The 24,466-nt window shown below is 46.1% G+C and overlaps 1 protein-coding gene across 3 annotated transcripts in view; it reads left to right on the forward strand.

Moving 5' to 3' along the window:
• cluh (clustered mitochondria homolog) overlaps positions 1-24,466 on the forward strand; it is a 106,029-nt gene that overhangs the window by 21,110 nt on the left and 60,453 nt on the right. For all 3 annotated transcript variants that reach the window (XM_033045649.1, XM_033045647.1, XM_033045648.1), the window contains exons 2-4: positions 2,468-2,658; positions 17,812-17,983; positions 19,209-19,352. In XM_033045649.1, coding sequence (XP_032901540.1) covers positions 2,468-2,658; positions 17,812-17,983; positions 19,209-19,352 — 507 coding nt within the window. The remainder of the gene's footprint in view (positions 1-2,467; positions 2,659-17,811; positions 17,984-19,208; positions 19,353-24,466) is intronic.

A 24,466-nucleotide genomic window follows, 5' to 3' on the forward strand; every position in this document is an offset into this window, starting at 1 on the left:
AGCTGGAGTAACTCAGCGGGACCGGCAGTATCACTGGAGAGAAGCAATGGGTGACGTTTCGGGTCAAGACCCTTCTTTCAGACTGAAGAAGAGTCTCGACACAAAACGTCATCCATTCCTTCTCTCCAGAGATGCTGCCGGTCCCGCTGAGTTACTCCTGCATTTTGTGTCCATCTTCAAATGACGTCACGCGCTCCAGACGGCTGTGCGGGCGCATGAAATCGCACGGGACCGTCGCGCCTCAACGCGACCACAAGGTCGCGTAATTAGCGTGCCAAGGACATGTAAGTGGGACAGGGGCTTTAGACTGCCAGCTCAGATAACACGGAAAATAATCTTTGTTGCCTCTAGAAGTAAAGTTGTGTCATCGTCTGCGATGTTTAGGTTAATTTATGAGGAGCGTTTGATGGCTCTGGGCCTGTACTCGCTGGAGTTTAGAAGGATGAGGAGGGACCTCATAGAAACAATGAAAGGCCAAGATAGAGTGGACGTGGACAGGATGTTTGCAGCAGTGGGAGAGTATAGAACCAGAGGGCAGAGTCTCAGAATAAAAGGATGTACCTTTAGAAAGGAAATGTGGAGGAATTTGATTAGGCAGAGGGTGGTGAATCTGTGGAATTCATTGCCATAGTCAAGTTGTTGGATATTTTTAAAGTGGAGATCGAAAGGGTTCTTGGTTAATAAGGGGGCCAAAGGTTACAGGGAGAAGGCTGGTGAATGGTGTTGAGAGGGAATAACAGAGCAGACTCGACAAGCCGAAAGGCCTAATTTTGCTCCTGTGGTCTTATGGTAACAACCCCCCACAAGCTCTGCAGAATTAAACCTGTTAATGTGGCCCGTGTGTCTGACGTGGTCTGTGCTCAGTTGCATTCTCAATGTCTCTTTAATGGGCATGAATATAAGTAGTTAGTTCCTTGCAGTTTAGTTTAGAGATACTGCATGCTAACAGGCCCTTTGGCCCACCGACCAGCAATCTCCGCACACTAACACTATCCTAAACACTGGGGAACAATTTACCATTTTTACTAAAGCCCGTTAGCCTGCAGACCTGTAGGTCTTTGGAGTGTTGGAGGAAACCGGAGCACCCGGAGAAAACCCACGCAGGTCACGGGGAGAACGTACAAACTCCCTACAGACAGCACCCGTAGTCAGGATCGAACCCGAATCTCTGGCGCTGTAAGGCAGCAACTCTACCGCTGCGCCACCGTGCCACCCTATCATCAAATGGTTAATGTGCACGTTTGTTGTGAAGAACAGATGAATATAATTTAGCAGGAAGCATTGGAGTTGCAATTAACTGGGTACTGTGCCATGGGTGAATTCTGCATTGATTGACTCCTGCTTCATTATCCCACAGAAGGAGGCAGCTGTCTGTGATAATGTATTCCCTTCCCTGTTCTCACCCCAAGATGAAAAAGATAAATATTATGAGGTCTCTAGTTAAATTTTTCCCTGAAGCAACATTAAAAGGTTTGTCCAATTGAATATATATGTATATGTCACAAATTGTACATCACAAAGATTTCATTTGGCCAGTCCCGAACGTACAGGGTCTGAAGAAGGGTTGCAATCTGAAATGACACCTATCCATGTTTTCCAGAGGTGCTGCCTGACCCGCTGAGTTACTCCAGCACTTTTGATAAATCAGTACCTGCAGTTCCTCGTTACTACTTGTGCAGAAAATCGACCTGTTCATAAAGAACTCTTTTGATTCAGTGATGCAGCATGGAATCAGGCCCTTCGGCCCACAGAGTCCTCGCTGACCATCGATCTCCCGTTCACACTAGTTCTATGTCGACCTACACATCTGGGGCAATTTATTGGCCAATTAATCTACAAACTTGCACGCCTTTGTGGATGTGGGAGGAAACTAGAGTTCCCGGAGGAAACCCACGCGCGGTCACGGGGAAAACGTGCAAACTCCGCACAGACAGCAGCTGAGGTCAGGATCGAACGCGGACCTCTGGCGCTGTGAGGCATGGGCCCTACCAGCTGCGCCACGGTGTTCCCCTCGTTATTTACTCTTAGTAGCATGTCGGCTATTGGAAGCACAAGGTTATTGATCAGCCAAATTTGAAGGGAGAGAATAGACTCGATGTATCAAATGGCCTAAATGCATCCCCTCTCTCTTCACCCTAGTCCTCTCGCTATTTTTACCATTTGTATTCCTTTGTTATCACCACGTCCCACTGCCAACAATGGACCATTGTGGGCTCCACATTTCCTGAGCCATCGGTGCCAGCTCTGCTTTGTTCTGTACCTTCCCACACCTCTAGGTTCCCCCCCCTTCCTGGCACTCAGTCTGATGCAGGGTCTCGACCAGAAACGTCACCTATTCCTTTACTCCCGAGATGCTGCCTGGCCCGCTGAGTTACTCCAGCACTTTGTGTCTTATCTTCTGCTCCTATGACTCGGGGACTCGTGCAGAGCCGGTTGTTTTAATTCATCCGATATTTTCTTGTTGCAGCCCATTCCTCAGGCATGCCACTTGTGAATGGGGACAGTGGGCACAGCCACACGGAGGCAGAAGACCACAACGAGAAGGGAGAGGGTGAGACTCATGCCGATGATGGGAATGACCAGGAAGTCATCGTCATCCAGGATACGGGATTCACCGTCAAGATGCACGCCCCCGGGATAGAACCATTCGATCTGCAGGTGAGTGTGATGGCAACTCATGATCCCGATTCAGCTGGTTTTATTTAGTTTAGTTTTGAGAGACAGCGCGGAAGCAGGCCCTTCAGCCCACCGGGTCGGCGCTTTACCAGCGATCCCCGCACATTAACACTATCACTATATTGACAATAGGGACTATTTTTACATTCATACCAAACCAATTTACCTACAAACCTGCACGTCTTTGGAGTGTGGGAGGAAACCGAAGATCTCGGAGAAAACCCAACAGGTCACGGGGAGAACGTACAAACGTACAGACAGCACTCGTAGCCGGGATCGAACCCGGGTCGATGGCGCTGCAAGCGCTGTAAGGCAGCAACTCTACTGCTGAGCCACCGTGTTAAAGAAACACACTGGATTTCACAGCATTTCTGCTAATCATAGAACATGGAGTAGCGTTGGAACAGAAGACTGGTACAAAAAGCTGGAGTAACTCAGCGGGTCAGACAGTATCTCTGGGGAAAAGGAATAGGTGACATTTCGGGTCGAGACCTTTCTTCAGATGAGAGTCGGGTGAAAGGGAATCGAGAGAGACGGTGATATAGAATAAATGAAAGATATGCAAAAAAGTAGCAATGATAAAGGAAACAGGCCATTGTTAGTTCTGGGCCAGATGAAAACAAGTTACAGACAATGAGATTCAAGACAACTTTGAACCAATGTCCTCTAGTTCTTGGTTCCCCTACTCTGGGCAAGAGACTCTGTGCATCTACCTGATCTATTCCTCTCATGATTTTGTACACCTCTATAAGGTCACCTCTCACCCCCCTTGCGCTCCAAGGAATAGAGTCCTATCTTTCTGAGGGTAGGGTGATATATGGGTGATACAATGTTGAAACTGGCCCTCCGGCCCAACTTGCCCACACTGGCCAACATATCCCAGCTACACTAGTCCAACCAGCCTGTGCTTGGTCCATATCCCTCCCAACCTGTCCTATCCATGTACCTGTCTAACTGTTTCTTAAATGTTGGGATAGTCCCAGCCTCAACTACCTCCTCCGGCAGCTTGTTCCATACACCCACCACGCTTTGTGTGAAAAAAAGTTACCCTTCAGATTCCTATTAAATCTCTTCCCCTTCACCTTGAACCTATGTCCTCTGGTTCACACAAGGGTTACCTGAAGTTGGAGAAATCAATATTAGTGGGCAATAAATGTTGTTATTTTGACCTTGTATTTTGTGAGGAAACAGTGATTTTATTTTTGTTAGAAGACTCTTGAATTTCAAGTACAGGCAGTGATCTAATCCTTCAGTTTTCTTTGCTAGTGCATATGACCTTCACATTTACAATTGGTGATTATGATCTGCAAGAACTCGGAGTGTGGAATGAACAACAACTAACTCCATGTTATGTAAACAGAGCAGCAGGTTCAGAATGTTAAATCGCACTAAGGGTGCAAAGTTTAAAGCGGTTTGGTTGCATTTCCCTCTCTTCCCGTTGTCTATGGACAGCACATTGCGCAGCGGTGGAGTTGCTGCCTCACAGCGCCTGACACCCGGGTTCGATCCTGACTACGTGTACAGAGTCTGCATGTTCTCCCTGTGACCGCATAGTTTTTCTCCGGGCGCTCCGGTTTCCTCCCACATACCAAAGATATGCAGGTTTGGAGGTTACTTGGCCCTCTACATTGTCCCTAGTGTGTAGGATAGATCTAGTGTGCGGGTGATCGCTGGTCGGCGTGGACACGGTGAACCGAAGGGCCTGTTTCCACGCTGTACCTCTAAGCTAAACTAACCGGACTTTGCACTTGAGGGCATTGGGGTAAATCTCACCCAGCTACTGGTTGTTTCACTTGAGACAAGTTATTCACGAATTCTCCCGAGTTTTTCCCTTGATTCAAACTCGCAGAATGTTCGTAACGAGTCCGTAGGAGGCCGTAGGAGTTCATAGATATATCGTAGCGGCTCGTTATGCCAGCCGTAGGTACTCGTGGCATCAGGTAAGTCGGGACGTTTTTTCCAGCCCGATAATAAATGTCCACGAGGGAAGAAATGGTCGGGATGAAAGAAATTGCAACTTTTTACTCGTAAGGAGGGCATGGAAATAGTCGTGGGAATTCGTGGACATACTCGTAGGAGTTCGTGAACATAGTCGTGGAAGGTTGGAGGAGTTCATAGATTACCACAATCTTGATTTTTTTTAAATTAGGTCCTTTAAACTCGGCAGAGGTTTTGAATTGTCCTGAGTGTGGGACAGGCCCTTTACCGTACAGATAGCAAACAGGATTGTAAACCATGGAGTGGCATAAAAGAGCCTGATATTGACTAGAATATCCCTTTACAACGCTTTAGGCAGCTTGGTGGAGTACATGCCCCAATCATCATCAATGGTGCTGAAGTGGAAATGGTCGAGGGTTCAACTTCCTTGATGTTAATATTACAATGATCTGCCATTGTCATAGTCACCTGTCATAGTATTACCACTGATCTGTGATAGTTTAGATCATGTTGTTACTTGCTAACCGGCCCTTCGGCTCACCGAGTCCACACCAACCAGCAACCGCATTGATAGGACAGCCAAGAAGGCGAACCCACGCCTCTACTTCCTCAGGAGAGTGAGGAATTTCGGCATGTCTCCAATTACTTTTACAAACATCTACAGATGCACCATAGAAGGCATACTGTCGGGCTGCACCACAGCTTAGTCTGGGAACAGCTTTGCCCAAGACCGCGAGAAATTGCAGGGCGTTGTAGATGTAGCCCAGTCCATCGCACAGACCAGACTCCCCACCACTCACTCCATCTACACTTCACGCTGCCTCGAAAAACAGCCGACATGATCAAAGACTCGTCCCACCCCGGTCATTCCTTCTTCTCCCTGGTCCCCTCAGGCAGAAGGTACAGAAGCGCGCACCACCAGTCTCAGAAACAGCTTCTTCCCCTCTGTTATCAGGCTTCTGAACGGTCCTTCCATAAGCTAGGGTACTGTCTGATTCACCTCTACCCCATTGCGGACATTGGACTTTGTCTCTGGAACTGATGCGCTACAATGCTGAGAACTATATTCTGCACTCTGTATCTTCCCCTTTGTTCTACCTATTGTACTTGAGTTTGACTTGCTTGTATTTCTGTATGTTGTATCTGATCTGATTGATAGCGTGCAAAACAAAGCTTTTCACTGTACCTGACAATAGTACATGTAACAATAATACACCTGATCCCTAAACCTAGGTGTAAAAGCTGGAACTTTAAAATTCCTTGACGGGTTCAAAGACCTGCTTAATTCAACAGTGGAACTTAGTTAATGGACCATTACTTGCTATTTTACTTCGGAGTCACGTGAGTGACTACGTGAAGAACCCCGCCAGGACGCATGCGTGTCATATCGCTACACGCATTGCGAAACAGTCAGGCGGGGTGGAACGACGTTCCCCCGCAGCGGCAGTTTAAAAGCCGGAACCTGCAGGTAAGAGTTACTCTGTGGTCTTTTTGTGTTTCCCATACCGATTTACAGGTGGGGAGCATGGACAAGTCAAAGAAAGCAAAGAGGGCTGCGACAAAGCTGGTGGGGGAGGACCGCGAAGTAGCGGGCAGCCAGCAGCGGCCAGCGGCACTTGAATCACCGATAATGGGATCAGCTGTGCCCGATGTCGCCTCCGCACCGGCCAGATCCACTCCGCGGCCGGGCGGTAAGGCAAAACAGAAAACTAACAAAGTCGTGGGCTCAGATGAGTCCGACTTTGAGCAGCCGTGGGCGGCCAGCGACCGTGAGCGCTGGAGCCGGATGGAGCGGTGTGTGGAGCATTTGCTCCAACGTGACAGGCTCCGGGAGATGGAGTCGAGTCACTGTGGGCTCTATGTAAAACCCACAGCAGCATCTCTTGTAGGGCTGCACAGTGCTTCTCCCTCATCAGAGGGGAGCACTGGGGGTCAGTACTGGGCTGATCCTGAAGAGGGGTTTGCAGAAGAGAAATCAAGTGTGCAGGGGGTGCAGGAACATGAGAATCTACTGGACATGGTGTCCAACTTCATACAGCCAGACCAGACTGGCCAAAACCTGGAGCAAAAGCTAGCTGCCAGTATAGATTATATGTCCTTTAACCAGCTACAAGAACAGGCTGTATTGGACACCACATCAAGACACCTGGCACCGGGTAACTGTATATCCCTGAATGTTCCAGTAGTAAATACTTGTATATGGAAACATATTGGAATAGGAGTTAGAGGCATGGATATCAAACTCCAAAAGGTATTAAAACTCCTAACAGCAGGGATAACAGCATTCACCCGCACAGTGGATGAGAAGGACATGTCCCAGGACCAACAAGATGCACTGGCACTGCTTTGCAACACTCAATATGAGATAAACAGCATCAGGAAGAGTGCCATCCGGCCTACTTTAAACCCGAAATTCGCGGGTCTGTGCAAACCTGGAAACATAAAACCACCAATACTACTATTTGGAGGTAACCTATCGAAGCAAGTCAAAGAGCTCGATGAAGCAAAAACCCTGGGACTCATAAAAGGGACTTCATCAAAAACCCACTATGGCCATAGACAGCACCCCTACGCACCCACCAGTAGAACAAGACCGACTGGTGAAAGCTCGAAGGTCCGGTACACCAAACATGAGTCTTTTTTAGGCCATGGCCCAGGCCGGCCTTCTTGGAAGATACGCGAACCTCCAACATCAACCAAACCACAAACCCAGACACCAACGCCTCAACATCAACGAAGGATTTACAAAAAGAAGTAAACCTGCCACTGGTAACTATGGAGGTAGGTGGGTCTGGTTCCCTACAAATTGCAGGGAGCATGGAGGTTGGGGGAAGATTACACTCCTTTCTGGATGCATGGAGTATGTTAACTACCGATACTTATATTTTAAGCAGTATCCAGGGATATACAATAGAATTTATACACAAGTACAGCCCTCCAGTTCAACCGAATGTTCGTACTTTCAGGTAAAGAAAAATCAGAAGCGCATGCTGAACTGGAGCGGCCTTACGCAAAAGGTGTAATTGAAAAATCCCAACACGAACCGCTAGAATTCGTGTCCAATATCTTTACCAAAAACAAAAATGATGGTGGTTGTCGCATCATCATAGATCTGACCAAATTGAATACATTTGTACAATATATTCATTTTAAAATGGAAACCTTTGTTACTGCTAAACAATTGATTTCCAAAGGTTACTTCATGGCTAGCATCGATTTAAAAGATGCTTACTATTCAGTGCCTATACGAGGTGACCACAGATGTTACTTAAAATTCAACTGGATGGGACAGCTCTGGCAGTATAGAGCGCTGCCAAATGGATTAACATCAGCCCCCAGGCTGTTCACAAAAATTTTGAAACCAGCCCTAGCGTTTCTACGGAAACGGAAACACATGGTCATGGCATATCTAGATGACATACTTATTGTGGGCAAAACTTTGGAATTGGCCAAACAAACTGTAACAGCCACAAAACAGTTATTTGAAAAACTGGGGTTTATTATCCATCCAGTTAAATCTAAATTAACGCCTTCCACTACTATGGACTATTTGGGGTTCACCATTGACTCAATTCACATGTCGGTGACTTTGGCAAAGGGAAAGGCTATAGACTTAATAGAGGCTTGCAATAACCTCATTGACATCAGTAAACCGTCCATCAGATTGGTAGCAAAAGTAATTGGCAAAATGGTGGCTGCTTTTCCAGCCACACAATTTGGACCTTTACATTACCAAAATTTACAGAGAGCAAAAATACAAGCACTCAAAATCAATGCTGGTCATTTTGACAGACCAATGAAGCCACCAATCAAAGCTATAATGGAACTAAAATGGTGGATAGATAACATTTGGCTTTGTTTCAATCCAATCATTATCAGCAACCCTTCAATGATGCTACAAACTGATGCCAGTGCACTTGGTTGGGGTGCCACCAATTCCATCTCCAGCTGTGGAGGTAGATGGACTGCTCAGGAGGCATCATTATTACTAACACTGGGCATAAACTACCTGGAAATGTTGGGTGCATTCTATGGCCTAAAGTCATATTGTACTGGATCACCAGCATGTTAGACTACAGATTGACAATACCATCGTGGTAGCATATATCAACCACATGGGTGGAAACAAATCGACATCATGTGACAATCTGGCTAATACAATTTGGCAGTGGTGTATCCAGAGAGATATTTGGATATCAGCTACTTACCTACCAGGTAAACTAAATTTAGTGGCAGACACCAGGTCACGCAAATTTAATGAAAACACCGAATGGATGTTGAATAAAAAAGTATTTGCTGATATTACAGCACGATATGGAACACCAGATATCGATCTATTCGCATCCAGGCTTAATCACCAGTTATCAAACTATGTTTCGGAACCAGACCCTGGGGCAGCGGCGACAGATGCATTTTCGCTGCATTGGGGGAAATTGTTTATTTATGCATTCCCTCCTTTCTGCCTCATCAGTCGGGTATTAAGGAAAATACAGCAAGACTCTGCGTCTGGTATTTTGGTAGTACCCGATTGGCCTACACAACCATGGTTCCCAGTGAACATGGTATTAGAACCATGTATCACCATCCCGAATAGACCAGACTTATTGGTTCATCCCGTAACAAGGGATAGCCACCCATGCCATAACTATTTGAATTTATTAATTTGTAGAGCTTAAAAACACCACTACTACAGCTGGGACTGACGGTCCGAACAGTGAACATGATTTCGGCGGCCCACAGACAGTCCACCAAAAAACAGTATCTGGTCTATATCAGGAAGTGGGAGATGTATTGTCACAAAAACAGCATCACCTACAGAGATATGAACATCCCGTCTGTTCTGGAATACCTGGCAGGCCTCCATTATGATGAGGGGCTCAGTTATAGTGCCATCAACTGCGCCAGAAGTGCCCTATCAACTTATCTATGGCAAGGAACAGAGCGTCACTCTGTTGGGACTCACCCACTGGTAACAAAACTTATGAGGGGAATTTTTAATACCAATCCCCCAAGAACCAGGTACTCCCAAATATGCGATGTGAGTATTGTCCTGAAGATGCTCAGGAATTGGTCTCCAGCAACAGCTCTGTCCCTACATAGACTGACATTAAAAACAGTCATGCTAATGGCATTGGTCACGGCACAAAGGGTACAGTCATTACATAAATTAAGACTGGACAACATGACTTCTTCATCTGAAAATATTACGTTTCATATTTATGAATTAGTAAAGCAGAACAGACAGGGATCAGCAGGCCTCAATATAGAATTTAGGTCTTACCCAACAGATGATTGTCTCTGTATAGTAAGACATTTGTCGTTATACATGGAGAACACGAAAATCATCAGAGGCAATGAGAAGGCACTTTTGGTCAGCAATAAGCAACCACACAAAAGAGTGACGGTCCAGACCATCTCAAGATGGCTGAAACAGGTTCTCATACAGGCTGGGGTGGATACTAATATTTTAAAATCTCATTCCACCAGGGTTGCAGCTACATCGGCAGCTATGCAGTTGGATGTACCAATGGACCAAATCCTCAAGGCAGCAGGATGGTCAGGGGAAAAAACATTCCAACTATTTTATCATAAACCAGTCATGAAACCTGGAACGTTTGCAGAAACAATTTTAAGTTCTGTAATTTAATTTACCCCATAAATAGGGGCTATAATTTTGTGTTAATAAATTTCATGGATTCCAATGTCGGATTCATGTCTAAATTATGTTGACACAATTCCTCCTACAGTCATTAAGGCAGATGTGATGCATGGACTTGTTTCCACGGCATGAAATCACAGTGCTTTGAAATCTTCACGTAGTCACTCACGTGACTCCGAAGTAAAATAGTAAGATTAAACGAGAACTTACCGGTTCGAAGTTTGATCGTTATTTTATGAGGAGTACGTTGAGGGAATACGTGCCCTCCGCTCCCTCCCATGATCATATACTCAACTGGTATTTCTTTCTCTAATCTCACTATGTTTAAGTCATTACAGTTATCTGTGATTTCACACCGCTGCTTTGAAGAATGACACGCATGCGTCCTGGCGGGGTTCTTCACGTATTCCCTCAACGTACTCCTCATAAAATAACGATCAAACTTCGAACCGGTAAGTTCTCGTTTAATCTTACTATTTTCATTCATTCCGACTCGACTCACGAAATCCTAATTCTTGTCGTCAATAAGAATGAATCTTGATGGGCTCGTTGACTTCCAAGGGCCATGTATACAACCTCTATTATGCCATGTATAAAAAAAATACTGCCTTTTGTTTTGTAAAACCCCTTTGCACACTTTAATCTGTGTTGCAATAGGTAAGTGTACCACTCACCAAAGTAGTGTGAGTTTTAGTCTAGTTTAGAGATACTGCATGAAAACAGGCCCTTCAGCCCACTGAGTCCACGCCGACCATCGATCACCCTTTCACACTAGTTCTATGTAGAAACAAGGAACTGTAGATAATAGACAATAGGTGCAGGAGTAGGCCTTTCGGCCCTTCGAGCCATCACTTCAATGTGATCGTGGCTGATCATCCTCAATCAATACCCCGTTCCAACCTTCTCCCCATATCCCCTGACTCCGCTATCTTTACCTTTACAAAAAGAGACACAAAGTGCTGGAGTATCTCAGCAGGTTAGGCAGCGACTCTGGAGAAGGTGGATAGGTGTCTTTCCAGGTCGGGACCCTTCCAACCGAAGGAGGGTCCCGAGCCCAAACGTCATATCCACGTTCTCCAGAGATGCTGCCTGACCCGCTGAGTTACTTCAGCACTGTCATTTTTTTTTTTTTAAGCACAAGTTTGACATTATTCCACTTTCTCATCCACTCCCCACACATTAGCGGCAATTTACAGAGGCCTGCACACCCGCATGCTCCCCCGCGGAAAAGTACAAATCCTTTCTACCCCTCCCACACAATCTCTCCTCCTGCTGCTTGCATTTTGGAAGCTGCTAGCGTTGAAGTTTAGTTTGATAGTCACCTGTACCAAGGAACGGTGATTCTTGATTAGTACGGGTGTCGGGGGTTATGGGGAGAAGGCAGGAGAACGGGGTTAGGAGGGAGAGATAGATCAGCCTTGATTGAATGGCGGAGTAGACTTGATGGACCGAAAGGCCTAATTCCACTCCTATCATATGATCTTATGAACAGTGAAAAACTTTTGTTGCATGCTAACCAGTCAGCGGAAACACTATACAGGATTACAATGAAGCCATCCACAGTGTACAGATACAGGATGAAGGGAATAACATTCAGTGCAAGATAAAGTCCAGTAAAGTCCGATTAATGACATGTAGGAAGGAACTGCAGATGCTGGTGTATACTGGAGTTAGACACAAAATGCTGGAGTAACTCAGTGGGTCAGGCAGCATCTCTGGAGAGAAGGACTAGGTGAAGTTTTGGGTCAAGATCCTTTTTCAGACATGTCGATCCGAAATGTCACCTATTCCTTTTTTCTCCAGAATGCTGCCTGACCCGCTGAGTTACCCCAGCATTGTGTCCGATTAAAGATGGTGTGAGGGTCTCCATTGAGGTAGATAGTAGCTCAGGACTGCTCTCTCGTTCTTGATAGGATGATCCAGTTGTCTGGGAAGAAACTTGCTCCAGGTTTTGGTTCGGAAGGAACCTGCAGATACTGGTTGACACAAATTGCTGGAGTAACTCAGTGGGTCAGGCAGCATCTCTGGAGAGAAGGAATGGGTGACATTTTGGGTCGAGACCCTTCTTCAGATTGAGAGTCAGGGGAGAGGGATACTAGAGAAATGGAAGGGCAAGGTGTGAAGGTGAGGATGATCAAGAAAATGTAGAATGGTTCATAGTTGGCTAAGGGGAATGTGACAACGAGGCATACAAGCAATAACATTAATCAGTGGGACTAGTCGGAGAACTAGGTGGGGGAGGGACGGAGAGAGAGGGAAAGCAAGGGTTACTTCTTTCTACTTCCATGCTTTTTTTCATCGTTGGTGTACATATAGGGAAGTGGCAAAGCTCTTGCGAGCTTCGATCCAGATGGGGCTTGTTCCACGTTTGGTGTTAGCCGGTAAGCACATACTTGACGTGAGTGCTCATGGAACATTCCTCACTGCCCTTGTGATGAAGTCTACAGCAAATGTTGCGAATAAACTCTGCACTTGTGCAGCCTTGAAGGTTAACTCTTTCACCGGGCGCAGTGGTAGAACTGCATGCCTTACCTCGGGTGCTGTCTGTGCAGAGCTTGCACGTTCTCCCTGTGACCACAATGGTTTTCTCCGGGTGCTCAGGTTTCTTCCCACATTTCAAAGACCTGCAGTTTATGGGTTAATAGGTTTCTACAAAATCTTCCCTATGCGTGTAGGATAGAACTAGTGTACAGCTGGTCCGCACGGACTCAGTGGGACGAAGTGCCTGTTTCCATGCTGTATCTCTTTAAGACAGATATAGATAGATTCTTGATTAGTTTCACTGTACCTCGGAGCACATGACAATAAATTAAACCGAAAGTGAAACTGGAATGGGTTTGAGGCCTTAAGAGAATGGGGTTATGAGGGAAAGATAGATCAGCCATGATTGAAGGCAGAGTAGACTTGAATACAGAGTAGCCTAATTCTGCTCCTATCACTTTTGAACAAAACTTATGAACTCTCTCTAAACTAAACTAAAAGTTGAATTTGCTGGGATTAGTTAGTGACCATATGGATCAAATCAATGATATTTAGTTCTCAGTTCCAACTACCTCTGGAATGCCAAGGAAGAACAACTGGTGATATTCAGGCAGGCAGAATGGTTTAGATGCCATATCTACAAGTTTAATCATGGCTGTTATTGGCTTCCGGCGTTTTTCAGTGGTATTTTATTGTCCCAGGTACATTGAAATTCCTTTTTTGTATACTGTTCAGTAAAAAGATCTTGTTGTTTATAGGCACAATTGTACTTAAAACAAGAGTTCAAGAACTGTAGATCGCAACGAGACAACACATTTGAGTGGCACAGCGGTGGCGTTTCTGCCTCACAGCGAACCTCGAGTCCCGGGTTCGATCATGACTACGGATGCTATCTGATTGGAGTTTGCATGTTCTCCCTGTGACCACGTGGGTTTTCTCCGGGCGCACCGGTTTCATCCCACACACCAAAGACACGCAGATTCGTAGGCTAATTGACCTATGTAAATTGTCCCCAGTGTGTCAGATAGAACTAGTGTACGGGCGGTCGCTGATCGGAGTGGACCCGGTGGGCCAAAGGGCTTGTTTCCATGCTGTATCTGTAAACAAAAAGTAAATGTACCTGGGTCTAGTGAAATTCACTTTTTGCATGCAGTTCAGTAAATTATTTTACTGTACAGAGGCACAATCGTACATGAAACAAGAGTGCACAAATACTAGATTACACTGAGACAGGACACCAGAGTCGCCACGTTTCCGGCGCCATTTTGTGTGAGTCAAGTCCAGCGTTGCTTCAGATGGATGTTACTGTGAGGAGCTCGACTCAGGGTTAGTGAGGGAAGGGATTGCAGACAGGTGTAGCCATGAAACACTGCTGGGTTTTATTTGTGGAACAGCTGTACTGCGGCAGCCTTGCTCGGCTGAGAGTCTTCAATGTCACCTTGGTTTAAACCGCTCTAAATGTCTTTTAAATGGGCGTTAACAGGCCAGGCTCTGCCCACATTCAACAGCTGCCATTTCCAGCTCTGGCTGAGTTGGCTTCAAATCCCTAACTTTGAGCCCACTCCCCCGCCCCCTCCCCCCTCCATTGCAGAAAGGGGGTGGGTGCCGTACTGGCTAAGGTATCTGCAACGTGCAGTCAAAGACAGTCTGAAGAAGGGTCCCAGCCCAAAACATCACCTATCCATGTTCTCCAGAGATGCTGCCTGACCTGCTAAATGACACTAGCACCCTGTGCCTCTTTTCATTAAAGCCTGCCTGTTGAGTGAAGACAAACTATTCCATGCCAAAAGGAGCTGAGAATCACATTTGGTTGCGTAGCTTCTCTTGAGAATTGCCTGGTCATTGTTGCTGCTGTTTGAGGAGGTTTGCTGTATGCAAATAATTCCTACAAAATTACTTGGAGGAAGATGCAAATAATCCCTATAATGTGTTTAGTTTGGGTTAGTTTAGAGATGAAACAGGCCAGTGTGTAAGAAGGAACTGCAGGTGCTGGTTTAGTGAACTAGAGTGATCGATAGTCGGCATGGACTCAGTGGGCCGAAAAGCCTGTTTCCATGCTGTATCTTTCAATCAATCCAGTTATAAAATATGTAGGAAGGAACTGCAGATGCTGGTTTAAACAGAAGATAAATACAAAATGCTGGAGTAACTCGGCGTGACAGGCAGCATCTCTGGAGAAAAGGAATGGGTGACAGACATCTGAAGGAGGGTCTCAACGTGAAACATCACCCATTCCTTCTCTCCAGAGATGCTGCCTGTCCCGCTGAGTTACTCCAGCATTTTGTGCCTATCTTCGCTGGAAACAGGCCCTTCGGCCCACCGGGTCCACGCCGACCATCAATCAACCCGTTCACACTAGTTTTATGTTATCCCAATTTCCTATCCACTCCCGACACACTAGGGGGCAACTCGCAGAGGGCCTATTAACCTACAAACCCGCACGTCTTTGGGAAGCGGGAGAAAACCGGAGCACCCGGAGGAATCCCACGCGGTCACAGAGTGAGAATGCGCTAACTCCACGCACAAACAGCGCCCGAGGTCAGGATCGAACCCGAGTCTCTGATGCTGTGAGGCAGCAGCTCTACCAGCTGCGCCACTGTGCCACATTCCTCCCATTCACTACGAATTTCCCATATTACAGCAGAACAGTTATAATGTCGGAAATGCGCATTTCTTAAGCTATGGCGACGATCTTTCAATTGACTGTAAAGCAAATTTGTAATCTATAGTGCTCACAATTTTCCCTTCAATCTGCCTACTGTTGATGATTGATGGAGACTGCTTGTGATCAGGGACCTCAGCTGCTTTTAATCTATAAAACGCTTCTCCAGTTGCCCAACAAGTCTGCCCCCTTTTTTTTGTTGCAATTTCCCCCCCCTTTTTTCCCCCCTGTTCGCAGTGTGGTCATAAGATTTAGACAAAAGAAAGGCGTGAAATTAAATGGAGGAACGTTGAGCTTGTGGAGGGAGGGGAGTGCAGGGGATAACGTATCAGATCCCTGACCTTCACCTCCCATTCAGATGGCAGGAGGCTTGTGATCAGGCAGACAGCAGGACATGATTAAATATCAAAGTGTGGAAGCACGAGGCGAAGAGAACTATAATTAAAGAAAGAAAGATCAGCTACAGAGAAGGGAATATACTGCCGTGTGGTGGTGATTGTTTTCTCTGCAAAGACCTTTAATAGGAATCTGAGGTTTTTAATAGGAACCTGAGGGGTAACCTGTTCACACAGAGGGTGGCAGGTGTATGGAGCGAACTGTTCACCTCTACACATCACACACCTCTATAAGATCACAGCTCATCCTCCTGCACACCAAGGAATACAGTCCTAGCCTGCTCACCCTCTCCCCATCCAGTTGAGGCAATGTTTGACAAATAATTAGACAGCTACATGTATAGGACAGGTTTAGAGGGATATATGGGCCAAACGCAGGCAGGTGGGACTAGTATAGATGGGACATGTCGGTTGATGTGGGCAAGTGGGCCGAAGGGCCTGTTTGCACGCTGTGTGACTCTATGACCTTACAGAAGTATATAAAAATATAGGAGCGGCACGGTGGCGCAGCAGTAGAGTTGCTGCCTTACAGCGCCAGAGACCCGGGTTCGATCCTGACTAAGGGTGCTGTCTGTATGGAATTTGTACATTCTCCGGTGTGGCCAAGTTCCAAAGATGTGTAGGATTGTACATTTATTGGCTTCTGTAAATTGACCCTAGTGTATAGGATAGAACTAGTTTACGTGGTGATCGCTGGTCGGTGCGGAGTCGGTGGGCGGAAGGGCCTGTTTCCACGCTGTATCTCCAAACTAAAGGCAACCTCATTGAAACATACAGAATAGTGAAAGGCCTGGATAGAGTGCATGTGGAGAGGATGTGTCCACTAGTGGGAGAGTCTAGGACTAGAGGTCATAGCCTCAAAATTAAAGGACGATCTTTTAGGAAGGAGATGAGGAGAAGTTTCTTTAGTCAGAGGGTGGTGAATCAGTGGAATTCTTTGGCACAGAAGGCTGTGGAGGCCAAGTCAGTGAATATTTTTAAGGCAGAGACAGATAGATTCTTGATTAGTACGGGTGTCAGAGGTTATGGGGAGAAGGCAGGAGAATGGGGTTAGGTGGGAGAGATAGATCAGCCATGATTGAATGGCGGAGTAGACTTGATGGGTCGAACGGCCTAATTCAGCTCCTATCACTTTTGACCTTATAATAAATATAATAATAAACTTTATTTATAAAGCGCTTTAAACAACCGCAGTTGCCACAAAGTGCTGTACATGAGAACTCATGGACAAAAAGTTATTACAAACCATTAAAAACCGTAAAACGAAGGACTAAAAACAGTAAAAATTAAAAGACATTAAAAGCACTAAGAACAGGAGCAATGTCTCAGCCAGTGTCGAAAGCCAGAGAATAAAAATGAGTTTTTAGGGAGGATTTGAAGCTGGACCTCAACTGCAGATTGAATGGGAATGTGAAGTTGAGATTACATTTATAGCTACTATAATATCAAATGGCGGCGCTGGGATAAGGGTCTAAGTCGTCTATTACTGTTGCTAACATCTATGTGCTTAGTACAACTCCGACTCTCAATGTTACACCATTGGGGAATCTGATATCAACTGTTGGGGCCACAATTTCTGGCGGTCTCCATCATAGCCCTGTCTTGCTCCACTACCATAGACTTTAAAACGTACCTCTGGCCGTGTTTTAGCATGTGCGCCTCCTTACAGTCCAGTTTTGAAAATTAAAAAAATTTAAATGGCAGAAAATAAATTTATTATTTAAAATCCATTAAAGATTTTTTTAAAAATTAAAAATTGCAGGCATCTCAAATGGGCGCGCAAAGTGCTGGAAACCACAAGTACGTCAGGATAGAGAATCATCATAAGATCAACTCCCCCTCCCATTCCAATCTGACCTTTCTGTCCTGGGCCTCCTCCATTGTCAGAGTGAGGCCCAGTGCAAATTGGAGGAATGGCATATCATATTTTAAAAAAAAGATATCTTGACAGAAAGATAAGCTGCCATTCTATTTCCTAATCTGTTGCCTCTTGATCACAGGTTTCTCCCCAGGAGATGGTGCAGGAGATCCATCAGGTCCTCATGGACAGAGAGGACACCTGCCATCGGACCTGCTTCTCTCTGCAGCTGGAAGGCAACGTTCTGGACAACTTCTCCGAGCTCAAGTCGATCGAAGGCCTGCAGGAGGGCTCGAATCTGAAAGTAGTGGAAGGTATTCATAAGTGATATGAGCAGAATTAAGTCAATTTGGCCCATCACGTCTACTCCGCCATTCAATCATGGCTGATCTATCTTTCCCTCTCAACCCCGTTCTCCTGCCTTCTCCCCATAACGACTGACACCCGCACTAATCAAGAATCTATCATTCTGCTCCTTAAAAATATCCACTGACTTGGCCTCCACAGTCGTCTTTTCTCCCAAATTTCTCCCAGTCCTCCGGTTTGCCGCTTCCTCTGGCCAATTCCTTGGATTTAACGCTATCCTTGATTTCCCTCATCAGCCACAGTTGAGCCGCCTTCTCCGTTTTATGTTATTCGCCAGACAGGGATGAACAATTTTTGGAGTTTATCCATGTGGTCTTTAAATCTTTGCAATTGCATCTCCACTGTCAATCCTCCTTTCTTTAAGTTCAGGACCCTAGTCTCTGAATTAACCGTGTCACTCTCCATCCTATTGCAGAATTCGACCATATTATGGTCACTGTTGCCCTAGGGGCCTTGCACAACAAGATCGCTAACTAATCCTTCCTCATTACACAATACCAAGTCCAGGATGGCCTGTCCTCTAGTCGGTTCCTCTACATATTGGTTTAAAAACCATCCCGTATACATTCCAGTAAATCCTCCTCCTCAGCACTGCTACCTATTGGTTGGCCCAATCTATATGTAGATTAAAGTCACCCGTGATAACTGCTGTACCTTTGCTACACGCATCTCTAATTTCCTCTCCACATCCACTCTATCCAGGCCTTTCACTTTTCGGTAAGTTTCCATGAGGTCCCCCCTCACCAGTCTAAATTCCAGCGAGAACATGCAAACAGACATGCACACACAGATCACACACACATACATACATGCAGACACAGTAACACACGTGTGTGTGTGTATGTATGTGTGTCCTAGTCATTTCCATTCCAAAGGTAATTCCTTTTATTCTGAGGCTGTGCCCTCTGGTCCTAGACTCTCCCACTAGTGGAAATATTCTCTCCACATCCACCCCATCCAGGCCTTTCACTATTCGGTGAGATCCCTCCTCATTCTTCAAAGCTCCAGCGAGTACAGGCCCAGAGCCTTCAAACGCTCATCATACGTCAACCCAACTGTCAAGGCAAAAGGGGTTGAACTAGTTTCTCACTTTGTTTCGAGCTGCGCTGGCCACCCGCTGACCCGGAGCAAATTCTTCATTTTATTCCTTCCTTGTTCCGTGTGTTCCTCAAGAACCGTACACAGTCCGGGAAGCCCGAATACATGTGCGACACATCAGAGACCTCCTCAAGAGCTTGGACCCGTCAGATTCCTACAATGGTGTTGACTGCAATTCCCTATCGTTCCTGAGCACGTTCACGGAGGGCGATTTGGGAGGTAAGATGGTGGGCAGTGAAGGGAAGAAGAGTGTCCACAAACTTCTTTCAAAATTCCGGGTGGTATTAAGGCCCTGTCCCACTTTCACGACCTAATTCACGCCCTTTTTTACTCGTGGACATTTTTCATTCGGCTAGAAAAACGCCCCGACCTACTTGATGCCATGAGTACCTACGACTAGCATCACGGCCTGCTACGACCTACCTACGACCTTGTGACGACCATGCTGCGAGTATGAGTCAAGGGCAAACTCGGCAGAGAAACATAGAAAATAGGTGCAGGAGGAGGCAATTCGGCCCTTCGAGCCAGCACCGCAAATAATTGCTTGAAAGCCAATGCAACAGTTAATTTGTACTCAGCTCACTAAATCTTTGAATGTGGGAGCACCCGGGAGAAATCCCACGCAGTCACAGGGAGAATGTACGAACTCCCCGTACAGATAGCGCCTGAAGTCAGGATCGAACCCGGGTCTCTGGCGAAGTAAGGCAGCGACTCTACCGCTGCGCCACCGTGCTGCCCAGACAGCTACATTGCGAGTCTCCAGAGGTGGTGAATTAGGTCGTGAAAGTGGGACAGGCCCTTAAGAGAGGGACCATGTGCTGACCACGACCACCCTGGGGGATTTCCGGGACCGTTGGGCGCCAGGGCGGGTGGAATGCATCCTCAATAGGTATGAGGATTATGGTAATTTAATATTCAGTATTTAAGAATATTTGCTTTATTTTGTATTACGGTGTGGAGGTTTTTTTGTATTTTTGTACTGCACCTATCATTTTTTAAAAATAGTCAATTAAACTTATTTTTGTTTTAAAAAAAAAAAAAAGCTCTCAAAATCTCTCTTTTGGAGAGATCACTCTTGCAGAAGCGCGTTAGTATGTTCGTCACAGCCCAACATCAAAAATAGATCTCTAGTTATCCTCGGTAGATAAAAATGCTGGAGAAACTCAGCGGGTGAGGCAGCATCTATGGAGCGAAGGAAATAGGCAACGTTTCGGGACGAAACGTTGCCTATTTACTTCGCTCCATAGATGCTGCCTCACCCGCTGAGTTTCTCCAGCACTTTTGTCTACTTTCGATTTTCCAGCATCTGCAGTTCCTTCTTGAACATCTCCAGTTATCCTCGTTTAGGCAGAAGATGTTTCAAAGGTCTTTTATTGTCACGTGTACCAACCAAGGTACAGTGATATTCGAATAACCTGTATATACCTCTTTCACGTTTACCTGGGACCATGCCTTATACGATTTATAAAATACGTAGGAACAGTCTTAGGAGACAGACTAGTCTCTACAGATTATATATTGCATTGAAGAGAGACACAAAATGCTGGAGTAACTCGGCGGGACAGGCAGCATCTCCGGGGAGAAGGAATGGTTGATGTTTCGGGTCGAGATCCTTCTTCAGACCTGTAAGGCTCTAGTCATGATCTATAGAGCCACGCAGCGTGGAAACAGGCCCTTCAGCCCAACTTGCACACACCAACCAACATGCCCCTTCTACACTAGCCCACTAGCCTGCGTTAGGCCCATATCCCTGTCCTATCCATGTACCTGTCCAAATGTTTCTTAAACGTTGCGATAATCCCTGCCTCAACTACCTCCTCCGACAGCTCGTTCCATGCACTAACCTGGGGTTCCTATTAAATCTGTCCGCCCTCAAGTTTAACTGATGTTCTCTGGCTCATGATTCCCCTACTCCAGGCAAGAGACTCCACCCGATCCATTCCTCTCATTATTTTGTACACCTATTATTTTGTAGAAACGATGTTACTTTGTAAAAATAGATCATAGAACAGATCTTAGCACCTCAGATTTCATTTTTGGCAGCTTACAACCCGGTGTTATGAAGGGTGTAATTCTCTAATTTGAAATAACTCCTGTATTCCCACCCCTCCCGTTTCTTCCCCGCCCTCCTCCCCCACCCTAGTCGTCCTACCAGTTCCACTGGTTGTGTCCCTCTTGTTATCACACTTTGCCCAGCCAACAAATACCATTGTGGGCTCCACCCTACCTGAGGTGCCGACCCTGTTTTGTTCCGGCCTTTACTCTCCTCCAGTCCTGAGCTGCGCCCTCTGCTCCTAGACTCTCCCACTAGTCACTAGTCACTAGTGACTAGTGGAAACCAAAGATCCTACAGCGAAGCAAGATGGACCACTCCTGCTAAATGCAATGGGCTGACGTGTAGTACGCAACGGAGCGGAACGTGGGCCTTTTTTTCATCCATTTCCGTAACCGGACCCGACCCGACTCGCAGTGTAATCAGCGTTGCGGGGGAACAGTTTGTGTTAATAAATTATCATTCTGAAAATGAGGAGAAGATTTTTCCCAAATAACTTTTATTTTTACGAGGATGTTTCCGTAACCGTCTCCGTCTCCGCACTAGTATCTTTGCTCCGCTATGGGATCTTTGGTGTGGAGACGGAAGCCGGTTACGGAAATGGGGTCAAAAATTACCCATGAATAGGCCCATGACCGTACTACGTCTTTTTCGTCGAGTGATCTATCTTGCTCGCTATAGGATCTTTGGTGGAAACATCCTCTCCACATCCACTCTATCCAGGCCTCTCGCTACATGGTCGTTTCAATGAGATCCCCACATTCTCACAATGGAAGGAATACTTCATTTACATGACATTGCTGTGTCCCAAACATTATGGTGCCCTGAAATGAGGGCACTATGTATAAATGTTTAATAAATGTATAAATAAAAAGAAGGAACTGCAGATGCTGGATAATCAAAGGTAGACAAAAGTGCTGGAGAAACTCAGCGGGTGCGGCAGCATTTATGGAGCGAAGGAAATATGCTACGTTTCGGGCCGAAACCCTGCCTATTTCCTTCGCTCCATAGATGCTGCTGCACCCGCTGAGTTTCTCCAGCTCTTTTTGTCTACCTGCACTATGTATAAACACTGCAGTGAAGCCAAAATGTATAAAAATGGCCTTTATTAAAATCTGACAATGTGCACTTTAACCACATGTGATTTTTTTTTCTATTACAAATCTCAAAATTGTGGAGTACAGAGGCAAATAAATAAATGATGGGTCTTTGGCCCAAACATTATGGAGGGTGCTGTAGGTGGGAGGGGAGGAATGAGTGCAATGATACTTTATTGTCTCAAGTACAGTGAACTGATTTGTTTTGCTACAACCCGGTAAAATCACAGAGCAGACCTCTCCCAAGCAGTACACAAAAGTCGCAAAGTTTCTGGTGCTGATAAAGTTACAAAAAGTTCACCAAACAGTCCTATGTACTGCCTGCCGCTCCCTCTTGGCAGCAGCCCCCTCCCCTCCCGCCCCCCCCACCCACCCACCAGGTCATAGAAACATAGAAAATAGGTGCAGGAGGAGGCCATTCGGCCCTTCGATTGTGATCATGGCTGATCGTCCCCTATCAAAAACCCGTGCCTGCCTTCTCCCCATATCCTTTGACTCCACTAGCCCCTAGAGCTCTATCTAACACTCTCTTAAATCCATCCAGTGACTTGGCCTCCACTGCCCTCTGTGGCAGGGAATTCCATAAATTCACAACTCTCTGGGTGAAAAAGTTTTTTCTCACCTCCGTCTTAAATGACCTCCTCTTTATTCTAAGATGGTGGCCCCTGGTTCTGGACTCGCCCAACATTGGCATCATTTTCCTGCATCTAGCTTGTCCAGTCCTTTTATAATTTGATATGTTTCTATAAGATATCCCCTCATCCTTCTAAACTCCTTTGAAAGGTCCCCCTTTCATTCCCAGCGGCCCCAACGACTGCCCCCCCCCCCCCCCTCCAACAGCCCCCCCACTCCCTCGCTCTATTCCTGTTCCTCTACACGGTGTGTAAAAGCATCTACTAGGAGTCTCTAAAACACCTGCCGGTCTAGTGTATGAGTAATTGTCACTCGGGTGACTGCATTTAGACCTGGAGTTGAGCAAATCCCTTGTGGAAAGCAGAGAATGGTCAGTCCTGTCAATTCTCGTGATTGAAGTGAGCTTTATTAAAGTTAATAGAATTCCGCACTCTGGCGGGTTTCACAGTTTACGAGGCGGGCCAGGTAGCCGGAGGTTGTTTTTATTTCCGTGCAGATTGACCTGTTGACCGCAGTTTGATTACTCTTTATGAAAGGAAGGGGGGCTGGGGGGGGGGGGGGGAATCGTGGCTCCTGCCTTGTATTGTTCAGCTGTTGCAAACATGTACAGATGTTTGAATCCTGTGCCGATCATCTGCTGGTTGATGTGTGATGCATTTTGACAGCTGTGACAGGAGTCTGGTTTCAAGAGGTGGCCGGTGACACAGACATAAATGGCGCAGCGGCAGAGTTGCTGCCTTGCAGCGCCAGAGACCCGGGTTCGACCGTGACTACGGGTGCTGTCTGTACGGAGTTTGTGCGTTCTCCCCGTGACCCGTGTGGGTTTTCTCCGAGATCTTCGGTTTCCTCCCACACTCCAAAGACGTACAGGTTTGTAGGTTTATTGGCTTGGTGTACGTGTAAATTGTCTCTAGTGTGTGTAGGATAGTGTTAGTGTGCGGGGATCGCTGGTCAGTGTCGACTCGGTATGTCAAAGGGCCCGTTTTCCACACTGTATCTCTAAACTAAAAAAGTAAGTTAGTAAGTAAGTTTATTGGCCAAGTATTCACATACAAGGAATTTGCCTTGGTGCTCCGCCCACAAGTATCAACATGACATACAGTGACAGTTACGAATGACTCAGAAAACATTAATAATAATAAAACATTAATGATAAAACACCATTGATCAAGCATGTGAACCAACAAAATACCAGATCAGAGGGAGGCTACAGATTTTTGGCTGTTGAGTAGAGCAACTACTCGTGGATAAAATCTTGTGGATAAAAACGAAACTAATCTACAGATTATCCCATAATATAAATTAAACCTTGTCCGTCATTTATGTCCTGTTGACGTCTGGCCCTTGGCGAAAGGCAGCACTAGGTTTAGATTAGTTTAGAGATACAGCATGGAAACAGGCCCTTCGGCCCATCGAGTCCACGCCAACCATCTATCATCAGTTCACATTAGTTCTTCGTGATTCCACTATCCCCATCCACTCCCTACACACTAGGGGGGGGGGGGGTGGGGTAATTTACAGAGGGCCAAATAACTTGCAATTCCGCACGT

The sequence above is a fragment of the Amblyraja radiata genome, chromosome 28, assembly GCF_010909765.2.
Source record: "Amblyraja radiata isolate CabotCenter1 chromosome 28, sAmbRad1.1.pri, whole genome shotgun sequence".
Lineage (NCBI taxonomy): Eukaryota > Metazoa > Chordata > Chondrichthyes > Rajiformes > Rajidae > Amblyraja > Amblyraja radiata.